The sequence below is a fragment of the Dendroctonus ponderosae genome, unplaced genomic scaffold, assembly GCF_020466585.1.
Source record: "Dendroctonus ponderosae isolate FM_Combo_2020 unplaced genomic scaffold, Dpon_F_20191213v2 Dpon_F_20191213_1, whole genome shotgun sequence".
Lineage (NCBI taxonomy): Eukaryota > Metazoa > Arthropoda > Insecta > Coleoptera > Curculionidae > Dendroctonus > Dendroctonus ponderosae.
Genome location: NW_026017110.1, coordinates 37198434 through 37212759, shown reverse-complemented (window position 1 = coordinate 37212759; position 14326 = coordinate 37198434). Strand labels below are relative to the sequence as shown.

General features: G+C 37.2%; 1 protein-coding gene across 2 annotated transcripts in view; it reads left to right on the top strand.

Annotated features, from left to right (window-relative positions):
- The window catches only part of LOC109541415 (chaoptin), an 81300-nt gene extending 67159 nt beyond the window's left edge, over positions 1 to 14141 (top strand). For both annotated transcript variants that reach the window (XM_048665020.1, XM_048665016.1), the window contains exons 19-21: positions 593 to 712; positions 9932 to 10170; positions 13485 to 14141. In XM_048665020.1, coding sequence (XP_048520977.1) covers positions 593 to 712; positions 9932 to 10170; positions 13485 to 13752 — 627 coding nt within the window. In that variant the 3' untranslated portion in view covers positions 13753 to 14141. The remainder of the gene's footprint in view (positions 1 to 592; positions 713 to 9931; positions 10171 to 13484) is intronic.
- The last annotated feature ends 185 nt before the right edge of the window (positions 14142 to 14326 follow it).

The following is a 14326-nucleotide window of genomic DNA, read 5'->3' as shown; positions in this document are numbered from 1 at the left end:
CATAAACACTAGGATCACGGAGCACAAACGAAGTTGCAGATTGGGACAAACGGAAAAATCAGCAGTAGCGGAGCACGCACTACTAGACGGCCACCACATACGCTTCGACGAAGTTGACATTCTGCACCAATCTGAAAGATACTACCCGAGACTCACCAGGGAGGCCATCGAAATATTTAAACACCAAAACAATTTCAACAGAAAAGAAGAAATTACGGCACTCAATCCAGATTGGAAGCGCGTTTTGCGCCAAACAGCATGTGCGCCGAAGCGTTGGAACCCCCACCCATCCCCCACGCATGAGCACACACGGCTGGACGGCATAAATACGACTGGGAATCCAGCAGTTGAATCATTCTTAGTCGGAAAGCACCGGAGATCACTTCGCCCACTGCCTCATCGCCTTTGAAAATGTCCACCGCAGTTGTGGACGAAACGTCAGGAAGAAATTCCGATAGACCACGGCTTCAAAGCCCGGAAAACATTTCTAAATGTAATCTGACCGGCCGTGAAAGCCTTCATAGTCTGATAAGAGCGTAATGTTTAATATTGGAGTTACATTATAATTACTATAATATTATTCTAATTCTAGGTCGATAAGCAAAGCGATAGTGACTTAACTAAAGAGTTAGCTGGAGACTTTCCACCAAAACTGCAAAATATCACATTTTCCGGAAGAGGCTTAAAAAGAATTGGAGCCGGTACATTACAGGTAAATAGAGAGAATGCAAATATAAAATGAAGTTTTGAGCTTATTCTTATTTATTTATTTGCTAAAAAACGAACAATAATGTGCTCTTTTTAAATGAAATTGTTGTCTAGTTGCATTTTTTCATCAAATATATTAGCAAAACAACAACAAAGCCATCTCATAAACTAGTAAAGAGTGTTTTTAGAGGTATAGAACTTTAAATTCACATAAAATTCATGTTAAGGTCATGATAATCGCTTTATTGAAAAGACAATTGTATGCCATTATAGTTTAACTATGATTCGGGGTATAATAAGCCGCGGCTGACTGAAATGAAGGGCAATCTGGAAGACTAATTTTTAACGATTTCTTCCGTACTTAAGCTATAATGGCATACAATTGTCTCTTCAATAAAGCCATTATCATGACCATTACATGAATTTTATGTGAATTTAAAGTACTATACCTCTAAAAACACTATTTACTAGTTTTTGAGATTGCTTATCGGGCTAATTAGAAAAACAAATGTCACTTTTAAATTGAAATAATTTGTTTCTCTATTGAGAACGAAAATAGAGTGTTCAAACTTCAAAAAAATAAGTAATTTGTAATAAGAGACAAAACATAAAACGTGATTTAAATATAACAATATTTTAAAAAACGGAAATGCTCAATCCACATTTTAATGCGCTGCAACTTCTAAAAGCTTAGAGCGGCAAGATCGTTTTAACACGAAGAGGAAAAATAATTTTTATCTCACTTAAAATAAAGTATAATAAGTAGTACATAATTTTTTGGTACATATCTATAAATTCACTTTAAAACAATATTAATATACAGGGTGATTCAAAATTGGGGTCATTCCTCTGGAGGTGTTGTCTGGCGCTGTTATAGGAGTACAGAAAAAATAGTAAAAGAAATTAATTGTTATTAAAAACTGAGACATTTGCAAAAAACTATATTAGAGATACGGCAGTAATGTTTTTCAAGGTAATCTGCCAAATTAACATTGCGCAAATACCTGTTGCTTCGTAATTATTTAAAACTCCGGTAACCATGGAATTATACAGACTGACAATAAGATAGACAAGGATAAACGGCAAATTCAACAATATTTGTTGCCGAAATGTCAACCTGTTCTCATAACCTCGAATATCGGTCTTTAAAAATAAACCATACAACACCAAACATTTGAATAGTTAACTCCAAACAAGCTAGTGCCTGTATAATCTCCTTATTATCCACTCTTATTAAGCAGCTTCTCGTATACAGTTAATTAACTCCTGCTTCATTTGTATCTCCTTGTGCTGTGTGTATCGTACAAACGTGGTAGGAATTTAATCCGTTCCTCGGTATTTATTTGGTGCTTAGGAAAGTGGCAGTTATTGTGCTCTAAGTGCCCCTGGAAGGCCCTGATTCGATTATGTCCAATACTTGTTCCTCTGTGTCTGGAACCCGAACATCGATTGTCGTCCATTATCTTCCTGGAACCACTCTCCTCGCCCTTTGTTGCCTTGAGTTCTTTTAGCTTCTGCTATGTTACTGTAGCATTTCCCCTGAACTAATCGCGTACCAGCAAATTCGTGAAAGGAAATTCAAAGTAAGTCACAGTTTGACAAATTATTGTTATGGTTGACAAGGGATATCCACTTGTAACTATCTGTTAATGGCAAAAAACATCATTGCCGCTGTGCCTTTTCATCAAAAAATTGTAGAAGAGAACTTTTTTTATATCAAAAATTTTTGTAATGTGAAGCAAAGATCGTAATTTTTCTCTTTGAATGCTTAAATATTTCAATATGCTACCAATTAAACATGGAACAATTTCAAAATAATGCTTAATAACAAAGTTGAAATTCGATCTTCAACTGTTAATATCTTCTAGAAATAAAAAAAAAAAAATTTCAATATTTTTCTCGTACTCCCACAGGGAGCCTCTATCACCCCTTAAAAGGAATGACGCCAATTTTGAATCACCCTGTATTGGTGTAATATTATTAACGAGTGATTTAGGATGAGATGGAAATATTTTAAGTACATGTAGCAAACCAAACTTAGCAAAATTGGCTCGTATTTTCTTCTTCTTCTTTGCAGAAGCCTTTGGGCTTGTTTTACCCATTCGTTTGTCCCTACTGGGATGCCGACGACCAGCTGTCCTTCCACTTCTTGTGAGGCCGTCCTGTTGGTTTGCTGGATGCTGGTTTTCCATTTCTGGCGATTTTTGTCAGTCAGTGGTTCTCCATCTTGAATATCTGCTCGTTCCAGAAGCCGCTCCTAGGAGGGTTCATCTAACCACGTCCTCTGTCTTGAATTCTTCCCTAATTTCATCACCCTTTCTTTGATTCCATAATGTGTACCCTGTGATCTTTCTAAGTATTCTTGTCTGTGTCAGTTCGTGTTTCTGTCGTGTATGTGATTACGGACCTTATAAATGCTAACTTTGGTCGGGATTGATATCCGTTTCCATATGGTTGTTCGTAACGCTGCTACTAACCTGGCTGCCTTGTTTACCTGGTTCCGTACACCATTCTGTAGTTCACCATATGGTCATATTGTTATTCCCAGGTAGTTGAATTAAAAAACCTGGTCTATTGTTTTGTTGTTCAGTTCCAGTGTGCATCTGCGTGGTTCCTGGCGTTTTGTTTCATCAAATCATTTCATCATCATGCGTTTTGTTTTGGTGGTTGATATTTCCATGTTAACTTTTTCGCCCTCTTTCTTAAATGTCTGTCAAAAAAAGCCATTGTAGTCCGCCTTCCGTGTCAGCAAATAGTGTTACGTCGTCTGCGTAACATATTATCTTAAGTTGTTGGTTTCCCAACTTGTATCCCTGGTCTACCTTGCGCACTTGCTCTATTATTATGTCTATTATGATGTTGAACAGCAGTGGACTGAGATTTGTTCAGTGTCGTATCCCTGTGCTATGCTCTATTTTTGAGAATGCGTTGCTGCAGCATACGGGTGAATAATTTCATGGTAGTGTCTAGTAGCGATATAGGTTTCCCCTTGTTGAATATTGAGATTGATGTAATGGCGCTACCGGAAAAATGAGCAATTTTTCAATAACGTACCTATAATACGTAATAATAAGCAATAACGTGCGCAGCAGGTGCTCGTAGCAGGTGCTCGGGCGCGATCGTGGCTCAGAAGCTCTCATTGTATTGTTAAGGTTTATTTCCGGTAAATTAACATGTTCGGACTTGAACAAGTTTTCGGCGGTTACTCAATCATATTATAATCGGCGGTTACTCAACAGACGAGCAACGATAATACGGGTTTGATCCGGAACCATACAATGACGTGACTAGGGAACTTATACTCGGAATAAATTTGACACTAGTAAAACTCAGAGATCGGGAGGAACGGGGAGCGGGAGGATCGAGGGGAACGGGAGGAAAATTTTCTCTGTGTTTGGTTATTTAATCTCCGATTGCATAAAACTGATTGAGTGATGAATGCCATAGGACGACTGGAGTAGCTGGACAGTGAAAGACGGTTACTGGCAGTTAATTTCAGCGAAAATTGGTTCTTTAGGGTGGCCATTCTATTTTGCGTTCTATCGGAATGGGTTTATCCAACGGACATGAAAACATTGTATTAACTGGCTCAAACATTAAGCTCGTTGCATCAGCGGGAAAACAAGTCGAACGTCAACAAAGGGTGCTCAAGTTCAGAGACAGACGAGGGTTGCAAACCGACAGCCATTCTGAGCTCATACCGGGCGAAATTCACGAGGCCAGAATGACAATGGGAATATCTACTGTCAACAATGGGAATTTGAGGGCCAGGTGGAAATGTTGAGCTCATATCAGGCAAAATTTACGGCAGCACTAGGCCAGCATGACCGCATACGGTCGACAGTTGGAATTTGAAGGCCAGGTGGAAATTCTGAGCCCATACAGGGCGAAATACACTCCAGCACGAGGCCAGAATAACCACCATCGGTCACTGACACAAATCAGCCAAAAACAGTAGAGATCTCTGAAAACACTGAAACAGACGAAAACATTGAGTCTTCATGGGAAAATCTGAAGCATACTTTAATTATGACCCAGGAGACTGACATTAGATTTGCAAATAATACCAAAAAGCAGGAGTGGATGACCGATGAAATAATGACACTTATGAATGAACGGAGAGAACAAAAACACAAAAACGCAGTTAAATATGCCGAAATTAACAAGCTTATTCGTGGGAAATGCAGAGAAGCCAAAGAGTCGCGGCTCGCGCACAAATGCGGGGAAATAGAACCTCTTCAGAAGAAACGCATTCTTTTTAACGTACATAAGAATATCAAGAGCTTACCGGCAGGCAGCAAAAGAGTCACAGGGGAGTATTAAAAGATTCCAACAACGAAATAATTACAGGAGTAGATGAGAAACTAAAACGGTGGAAGGAGTATACTGAGAATCCTTTTAAAGACGTAAGACCGGATTTACTACCAGATATAGACGTAATCAATGAAATGGGTCCTGAAATTACAAAGGAAGAGGTTAAACATGCAATCAAACTTCAAAAGAACGCAAGAGTTGGCCCTGACAATGTGCATGTGGAAACCTTTAAACTCGTAGCTGCCGAGGACGGGGTGAGTCTGGATCTTATTACTACAATATTTAACCCAATGTACAGAATCGGAGAAATACCCGCTGAATGGCTGAGATCCACCTTTGTCACTTCGCCAAAGAAGAACAATGCATCACAATGCGACAAATACCGCATGATTAGTTTGATGTCTATGAGAATGATGTATATATAGAAAGTGTGAGAACCTAGTTGATCGTTTCCAATTTGGTTGTTGGAGCGGAACGGAAACCCGACAAACTTCTTTCTCTTTCAACATGCTGACTCAGAGATGTAGGGACATTACTGTCGATGTGTTTGCATGCTTTATTGACTATAAAAAAGCCTTTAATAGTGTGTCACATGGCAAAATGATCAACATCCTAAAATCAACCGGAATCGAAGCACAAGATCTAAAGACCATAAGCGTACTTGACTAGCACCAAGCAGCAACAGTCAAAATCGAAAGGTGCTCATCAGAAGAAATAGCAATAAGAAGAGGTGTGCGACAAGGGTGTGGGCTGTCCCCCTACAGTTTAACCTCTACTCTGAGGCAGTATTTGCAGTAATGCAGGCATAAATATAGCCAGTAGCCTATCAGAACTTCAATCGCTTATGGATCTCGTTGTGGAACATAACAAGATTTTCGGCCTCTAGATGAATACGTCCAAGACCAAACTCTTGGTATTCTCAAAATCACCAAGACACGTTACTCTGAGACTCCATGGAGGACCATTGCACAAGTGCCATCTCTAAAATATCTGGGACCACTCGTCAACCAGCAACGCGACACAGAACTGGAAATTAGAGCAAGAATTGCACAAGCTCGAACAACTCTCAACAACATGAGGACATTTTTGGCAAATCGAAACCGCAGCCTGGAACTACGGATGAAAACTAAATCTTCTCTGTCCTTTTGTACGGATGCGATAGTTGGACCATCGATGCAGCCACAGAGAAGAGAATGGAAGCGTTCGAAATGTACGCCTACAGGCTATGCTGCGGATATCTTGGACGGAACAAAAAAAAATTTAGTAACCTTCGTTACATTGTGATGCTGTGTCCACATCTCGCTGGTGTATTTTCGTTCTTCAATATTTTGTTGAATAGTTCGGCCAGCTGTCCAGCAAAAACTTCTCCACCGCACTTCAGCAATTCGTTAGGGACGTCGTCCGCGCCTGGAGATTTGCCGTTTTTCAGGTGCTTCATTTCGGAGATCAGTACCTCTACCGTGTATTGTGCTACATCCCCGATGTATATGGCTTCCCTTCGGTTCAACCTCGACGCACCTTGGACCTTCGTTGTTCATGTTCGTCCCGGTTTGTATTCAGGCCCTCAAAGTAGGTAGTCCATCGGCTGTCGAGATGTTATTTAATTGTACTGTCTCATTTATTTCCACCCTTGTGACTCTGATCATTTTCCATTATGGCTTGTACCATAGGTTTTTATTTATATTTCTGTGTTTAGTCGTTGCATTGACTGTTCTTTTGCCTAGTGCCTCCTCCGCTACTTGGATTATGTTGTTTAATATGATGTTCCATGCGCGCTCTACTGGGTGTTGCTGGAGGATTGATTCCCTTTCAATTTTTTGGGATATGCGTCGTTTGTACATATCCAGTGTGCTTTCTGTTCACAGTGACTCGATATTGAACTTTGTTGCTGGGTTGTCCGGTTGCTTCCTATACGTTTTCCGATGTTAGTGATCTGATATCCTGTATTTGCGCTGGTTTAATGGCTCTATTCGTTATTATACAACCAATTGTGGACGTTCCGCCTCTGTAGACCTGACATGTGACTTTGTGTTGGGGTTTGTGTTTAAAGTATGTGTTGTTAATCCTTAGTTTCTGGTAAGAGCAAAATTCCACAAGCTTCTCACCTCGTTCGTTCACTTTCTCCTCATAAAAGCTATTCTTGAGTCCAGATATTACCTCGTTCCCTACTCGTTCGTTCAAGTCGCCCATTATTATTATTCCTTCATGTTGCGGTATTGTTTCTATCAGCAGTTGGCGTTGTTCGTAGAAATCCAGGCTTTCCAGTATCTGGTGCGTACACTATAGGATGATTCAAAATTGGCGTCATTCCTCTGAAGGTATTGTCTGCGGAGTTTTAGGAGTATAGAAAAAATAAAAAATAAATTATTTGTTATTAAAAACTGAGAAATTTGCAAAAAACATATTAGAAGAACGGCAACAATGTTTTTCAAGGTAATTTGCCTAATTAACATTACGTAAATACCTGTTGCTTCGTAATTAGGTATGTAAAACTCCGGTAACCATGGATAAATAGAGAAAGTGAAAATAAGATAAACAAGAATAAACGGTAAATTTAACAGGAATCGTTGATTGACGGAACCGATTTCTAAACTCATAACCTCGAATTATTAATTTGTTTACAAATTACAAAAACATACATTTGAGTCTCTAACTCCAAACAAGTATCTGTGTTATGCCTTTATTATGGACTCTCCTCGAGCAGCTTCTCGTATTCGGTTAATTAACTCCTGCTCGATTTATACCGCTGTTCAGTAATCGATTAGTTTAATCTGATCTTACATACGTGGTAGGAAAGTAGCCGGTATTATTTATTTGGTGTCTGGGAAAGTGTCAGTTGTTGTGCAATGTTCTGGGGGCCCCTGAAAGGCTCTTCTGTAATTATGGCGTAATTATGGTGTAAAGTAGTCATCGTATTGTCCTGTTCTTTTTTCTCTATTTTTGTTTCAGATATGGCACATATGTCTATTCTATGATGCTGCAGTTTTAGTATGATTTCCTGGTCTTTTTCACTGAATAATTTTACTTTCTAGTATATTAGCCTTATTTGCTTTTTATGTATGTTCCGTTTAATTTTCCTTGTCCTCGCCTGTTTTATGATATCTTGCTTTTATCCGGGCTTCGGACCAACATGCCGCGGCAGTATCACCATATGAACTTCTCAATTCATCCACTGGTCCCGCAGGAAGAGTTTGAGATTGCGAGATTAATTGTAATTTTAAAACCAACCAAAAAATATAAAACGACTGACACAAATATTTATAATCAAATAGCATTAATTGATCGTAAAATTTTAAAAAGTTCAAGTGTATTTGCGTGTTTGCGTGTTTTAGTTGATCTAAATCAACTCAAACTCAACTCAAACAAAACAACTAAACGAATTGATAACGTGAGTTAATCGTTGCTTCGATCGAGTAGGTTCAGCAATCGGCAGTTGATTTGCATTAGCGTTCACTTTCTACATCAAATACTGCTTTCAGTTGCAACAACGTTCACTTTCTTCACCAGCTTCCACTTTCTTTGAAGAATCAATTTGCTCGTAATAAATTGCAATCCGCGAGTTCCGGACGTGTAGGTAGTTTTCAAAAGATTAAAGAGTTAGATTAAAGACGAGGAAAGATACGCTTGATCCATTTTCGACATCGATATACATTTCAAATTTAGAAAAGCACAATCTAAAAAGTAACCACAAATGTATTATTAAGTTACCGTTCTGCACTTAATAATTTAGGAGGGAAGCAATTTTTGAAAATATTGCTTAAAAGCAAAGTTGAAATTGCATCTTGGGGAACTGATATCTTTAAAAAATACATTGAAATATCTATTAAACAATGTTTCCGTAATATCTAAGTAAACCCCTGAAGTGGAGAATGATTTACTGACTCAGAACTTAAATGAATCTATTTACTAGGGTTTTCCTACCTAAGTTTTAGAAAACGAGTCTGGAAATTAGAGAGAATATGTGACTTGATAGTAATGCCGTTTATTTTCATCAAAATGTGAAAGATTACTCCTTATACAGATAGTTTTGAAGAAAATTGGTATAACGTAATCGGTCTCATTTTGTATTTTTATATAGCCCGACTAAAGCCCAAGACAATTTTTCGATTAATGCAACACTTCTATGAACGAAGGATAATATCCACAACCAATGTGGAACCTGAAGATCTCTTAGCAATAAATTCGGGTGCCGGAAAACGAATTCAGAGACATTTAATCTCAAGTTTAGACTTAACCGGAACCTGAATATTTTTAGGGGAAGTGAGAACCTCGTAGAGGCCAAACAGAAGTTTGTGTCAGCCTCTCCGTAATTTTAGATTACAATTTCAACACAATTTTCAAGAGCTGGAATGATGTCCAACCAATGCCATCTTTATGTTTAAACCAGTTCTAGTTTCAATTTTACAGGACAGTTTAGTTTTGATTTTACAGGTTTTGAAGCTGGGTTATGTTTATTTATTGAAAATGTAACTTCTCAGGAATTTTCATAAACACTGGTGTGACCATTAGTAATTTTATTTTATTGTATTTTATTGCTCCCTGCAGATATTTACCTGAATTTCGCTTTGGTGCTCCAAAGCATTTATGTTTCCTATTAGAGAAATTATCTTACAGCGTAATTTCTATTTAATTTTCATACACTCCTAATACGCAGTGTTCGCCCATGATTTGTATTTTGTTAGAAATTTAATTGTAGAATTGTAATCAATTATATCAAATTCATCATTGTAATTTTGTATAACACTATAATAAATAAATTATAGCATAATTTCTAAACAAATTCAAGCGCATTGTGTGTGTTTAAAGTTTTCAAAACTTAAAGGGCAGTTTAAATCAAACAAAAGATTGAGAAATTAAGTAAGACAAATTGTATAAGGTGACATGTTAATGAAACGAAGTATTTTTACAGGGTGTCAAATTTCCTGACCTCCATATTTGCCTCAGAAATACCAGCATTATTAGGGTACCAGGAGAATTATTCAAAAACATAGGCAGTGCCAAAAATCTGACCGTCGACGTGAGAGATAACAAAGACCTTAAAAGCTTGATGAACCCATCCACTGGACCAAAACCTGATTTATTTAAGAAAACCTTCTTGAAGGATCTCAAAATCATGGGAAATCGATGGGACTGCGATTGCGATTTAGGGTCAGTATAAAAATATATAGTGGCCCATATTTAGGAACTTAAAAAAAAACATTTTTTTTAATAAAAATATTTTTACAAACAGTAGGTTTCCATAAAATATGCTTAAATTCAAGGACAGATTTTAAAAAATTATAATTGTTCATCATCATCATCTGTAGTTTCACAACCCTGGGTGGGTTTTTGCCGACTCAACCACACGTCTCCATCCTTCTCTATCACAAGCATCCGATCAGGGCCATCTTCGATATTCATGGCTTTTAGGTCTTTTGCAATATTATCTCTCCATCTAGAACCTCCGTCCACACCAGTTTTGCCATTCTATCATCTGGAATTATTTTTACGTGTACTGAAGGAGTCGGAGAGACTCTGTCCCACGCTTACCTTACATCACGTATCCTCCATACATACTTTTGTCAGCGATATAAGCTTTTTTGGGAATCCAAGTTCTTGCATTGCTTGCCACAACTTTGATCTATATACTCTCAATAAACATTTGATAGAGTTTTCTGTTCAACTCTCATCATTTCTCCATTATTTGGCTAATGGTAAAAATCTGGTCCACGGTGGACCTATTTGCTCTAAAACCACATTGGTAGTCTCCAACAATCTCTTCGGTATATGGTTTCATTCTCTCTAGCAGGATATTGGAGAGTATCTTATAGCATGTATTCAGAAGAGTCATTCCACGATAGATTATGTATTTACTTTTGTCTCCTTTTTTATGTATAGGGACGATTACGCCTTTTTTCCACTCATCCGGAAGGGCCTCTGTCTTTCAGATGATTTGTATAAGTTTATGTATGGCCTTATGGAGTGTTTCTCCGCCAGATTTTATGCATTCTGTTATTTTTCAATCTCTTTATTGCCTTCACTGTTTCTTCAATTTCGGCCGCTGGTATATTTGTTGATGGCGTATTTGCATTTTCTTCAGCATTGAGCAGTTCACAGAAGTATTTCTTCCAGGTATTTAGAATCTCTTTTTCGTTGGCTATGAGTTCTCCATTATTTTTTGTGGGAAAATTTTCTTTTCTGGGTTGGTATCCCGCTTTCTGTTTTGAGATTTCGCTAAAACACTTTTGTTCTGTTATTCTGTCTATTTTCTTCTATGTCCCTTATTATTCATAGCTGGTATTCCCTCTTTTTTCGTTTTACCATTCTGCGAGCTGCTGTTCTTTGATGTCTATATTATTCTATAATAGGTGCTGATGGATGTTGTAGCATTTTTCCCTAGCAAAGTTCCGTGCTTCAAGTGTCCTCTTACAGTCATCATCAAACCATCTCCTTCGCCGGTTTTTCTTTTTTCCAAGTACGTGTTTGTATACGGTGGTTATTGCTTCTTTAATGTTAGCCTATAATTCCTCTATGCTGTTTTGGTTTTAATGCTGGAAATTTAACAGAAAACTCCATCAAATGTTTATTGATTTCGAACAGGCATTCGACAGAGTATGTAGGTCAAAGTTGTGGCAAGCAATGCAACAACTTGGATTCCCAAAAAAGCTTATATCGCTGACAAAAGTATGTATGGGGGATACGCGATGTAAGGTTAGAGTGGGACAGAGTCTCTCCTACTCCTTCAGTATCAGTAATGGTCTCAAGCAAGGCCTCTCAACTCTTTTACATAGCATTGGAATATGTAATTGTAATTAGGAATTCCAAAATCGAGTGGCCAACTGCTCTCTTTCATCAAGAGGGACCAAACCTGCTCCTGGCTTTTTCAGACGATGTCGATGTGATCGGCAATAGCAGGATCAACCTCACAGAGTCCTTCATAAAGTTCGAAAAGGAAGCTGAAAGGATAGGACTCAAAATAAATGAGAACAATACCAAGTATGTGGACCTAAGTAAAAATAATTGGAACCAAGATAGAATAGGACAAAACTTCTCTATCGGAGACTACAACTTTGAGCTGACAAGACAATTTAAATATCTGGGTACAAGTATTAGTGAAAACAACGACATCACAGAAGAAATAAATAACAGGATACTGGCTGCAAACAGATAGATGCCACTTTGCTCTTCAAAACCTAATAAAATCTAGAATACTTACCAGAAAAACTAAGCTGAACATATACAAAACAATTATAAGGCCTGCCGTAATATATGAATGCAAGACCTGAACCCTAACGGTTGCAAGCGAATACCGACTTAAGGTCTTTGAAAGGAAAGATCTAAGAAAAATATTCGACCCAACTAGAGACGAAAATACAAAGCAATATAGAAAAAAAATCACCCAAGAACTCAAGGAACTCCACACTAATACCAGCATAGTAAACGAAATAAAAGCCAGGAGACTCCAGTGGGCCGCACATGTAAAAAGAATGCCGGATGATAGAATGGCAAAACTGGTGGGGGAAGAGATTCCAAGGGGAAAACGTCCATTAAGGCGTCCAAAGACCTAAAAGCCATGAATATCGAAGATGGCCCCGATCGGATGCTTGATAGAAAATGATGGAGACGTGTGGTTGAGTCGGCAAAAACCCACCCCGGGTTGTGAAGCCACAGATGATGATGATGATGATGAAGGACAGATTTTTAAATATCAAGTGCATACAGCAGTACTTCAAAGGTCAAAAGTACCAGAGCTGCATGTTTAAAGTTTCGATTTTTGGTAGTGGTTTGGTTTCGAACTTGGCATAGGTACCTAATTCTCGCAAAAAGAAAAAAATCTTCATTGGACTGAGTTGTACCATTTTATTTTTTGTTTGACTATCTAAGAATACACAAAACGAAATAAACTTTAAAAATGTATAAAAAAGGGTATTTTCTTTCAAAAAACATATTTTCGTTAAAAACGCTTTGAATAGACTTTTACAGTAGAGCGTATTCCAACCGATATTCTTCAAAAACTTTTTCTCGAAAATGGATAATTTTTGAGCGAGATTAAACAACATTTTTTTGGATGTTTTTATAGGTTGTGTGTCTCGTTTCATGTATTGTTAGTCACTAAGAAACAAACATTAAAACAGTTTTTTACTTTACACCAATTCTGAATTTGAGCCTTGGGGATTTAGGGGTTAAACTCAAATTTTAAACATTTGCTCTTGCAGCATACTCTGAGCAACATTTGCATGAAGTACGCCAAAGCTTAAAACAACATGTGTGTAAGCCACACACATATTTCATGAAAGTATTTCTTAATCTAATCTAGAAGCCCTACAGAAAATTTGTTTTTTAAACTTCGAAAAAATGCGTTATGAACTTCAGACATTTCACGTGAAGAATCACATTCCTGATTCCTGAATGGTTTGCGATTTATTTCCGGACACTCTATATGCATCTAATAACTTTCTTAATGTTTAATTCTTCGTTTCTAGATGGATTGAAGTTTGGCAAAGAAAACATCGACAATACATTTGTGAAGATAGTCCTAGTATAGCTCCGTATTTCAATCATTTTGGATACATATGTAAACACACGCGAGATGATCTCAGGATGTCTTTATGTGCAAATAAGAATAATAATTCAGTGGTTGAAGTACTGAAGGCTGATATCGAATGTGGCTGGAGTTCAGGATCAAAAATTAATGGACTTAATTTGGTTTTCACTATTTGGGTTGGTGTAGTACTTCGTTCTTTGCTCTAGTCGGCTTAGTTAATATATGTCCTCTAGTTATTTCTGTGTTAGCAGGATCATTTCATTGACGAAAGCTCAAAAATGTTGCGTAATAAAGCAACAGAAATACTATTTCATCAATAATATTTTGTATGAAGTTATAGATGTAATTTCTGACTTTACATTATTTCACGACCTGCCACAAGTTAAATCATTTATATATGAAATAAATTTTTAACCGTCAATGCAAAATGTGTTCAAAATAATATCATAACTACTTAATAGATCATAGAGAATTATTACTTGGCTTAACTGTACAACTATTACAGTTTTTCGAAGACAGAAAGTCAATGACCTATTTAAATAAGATTCGAATATCACACTTTATTATGTCAAAGATTAAAAATTATCCAGTTGCATTTTTTTATTAGATGCCACAATTGATTTAATGGTTATTTTGGCTTGAATATTAACCAACATTTTTGTAATTATAAATTTGAAAATGCGAAATGTGCATTTTATTTTATTTATTCCCAATGCTGAGCAATTAATCTTGCATCAGTGTTGCATTTTACTTGGTCATTTGCATCTTATATTATTATAT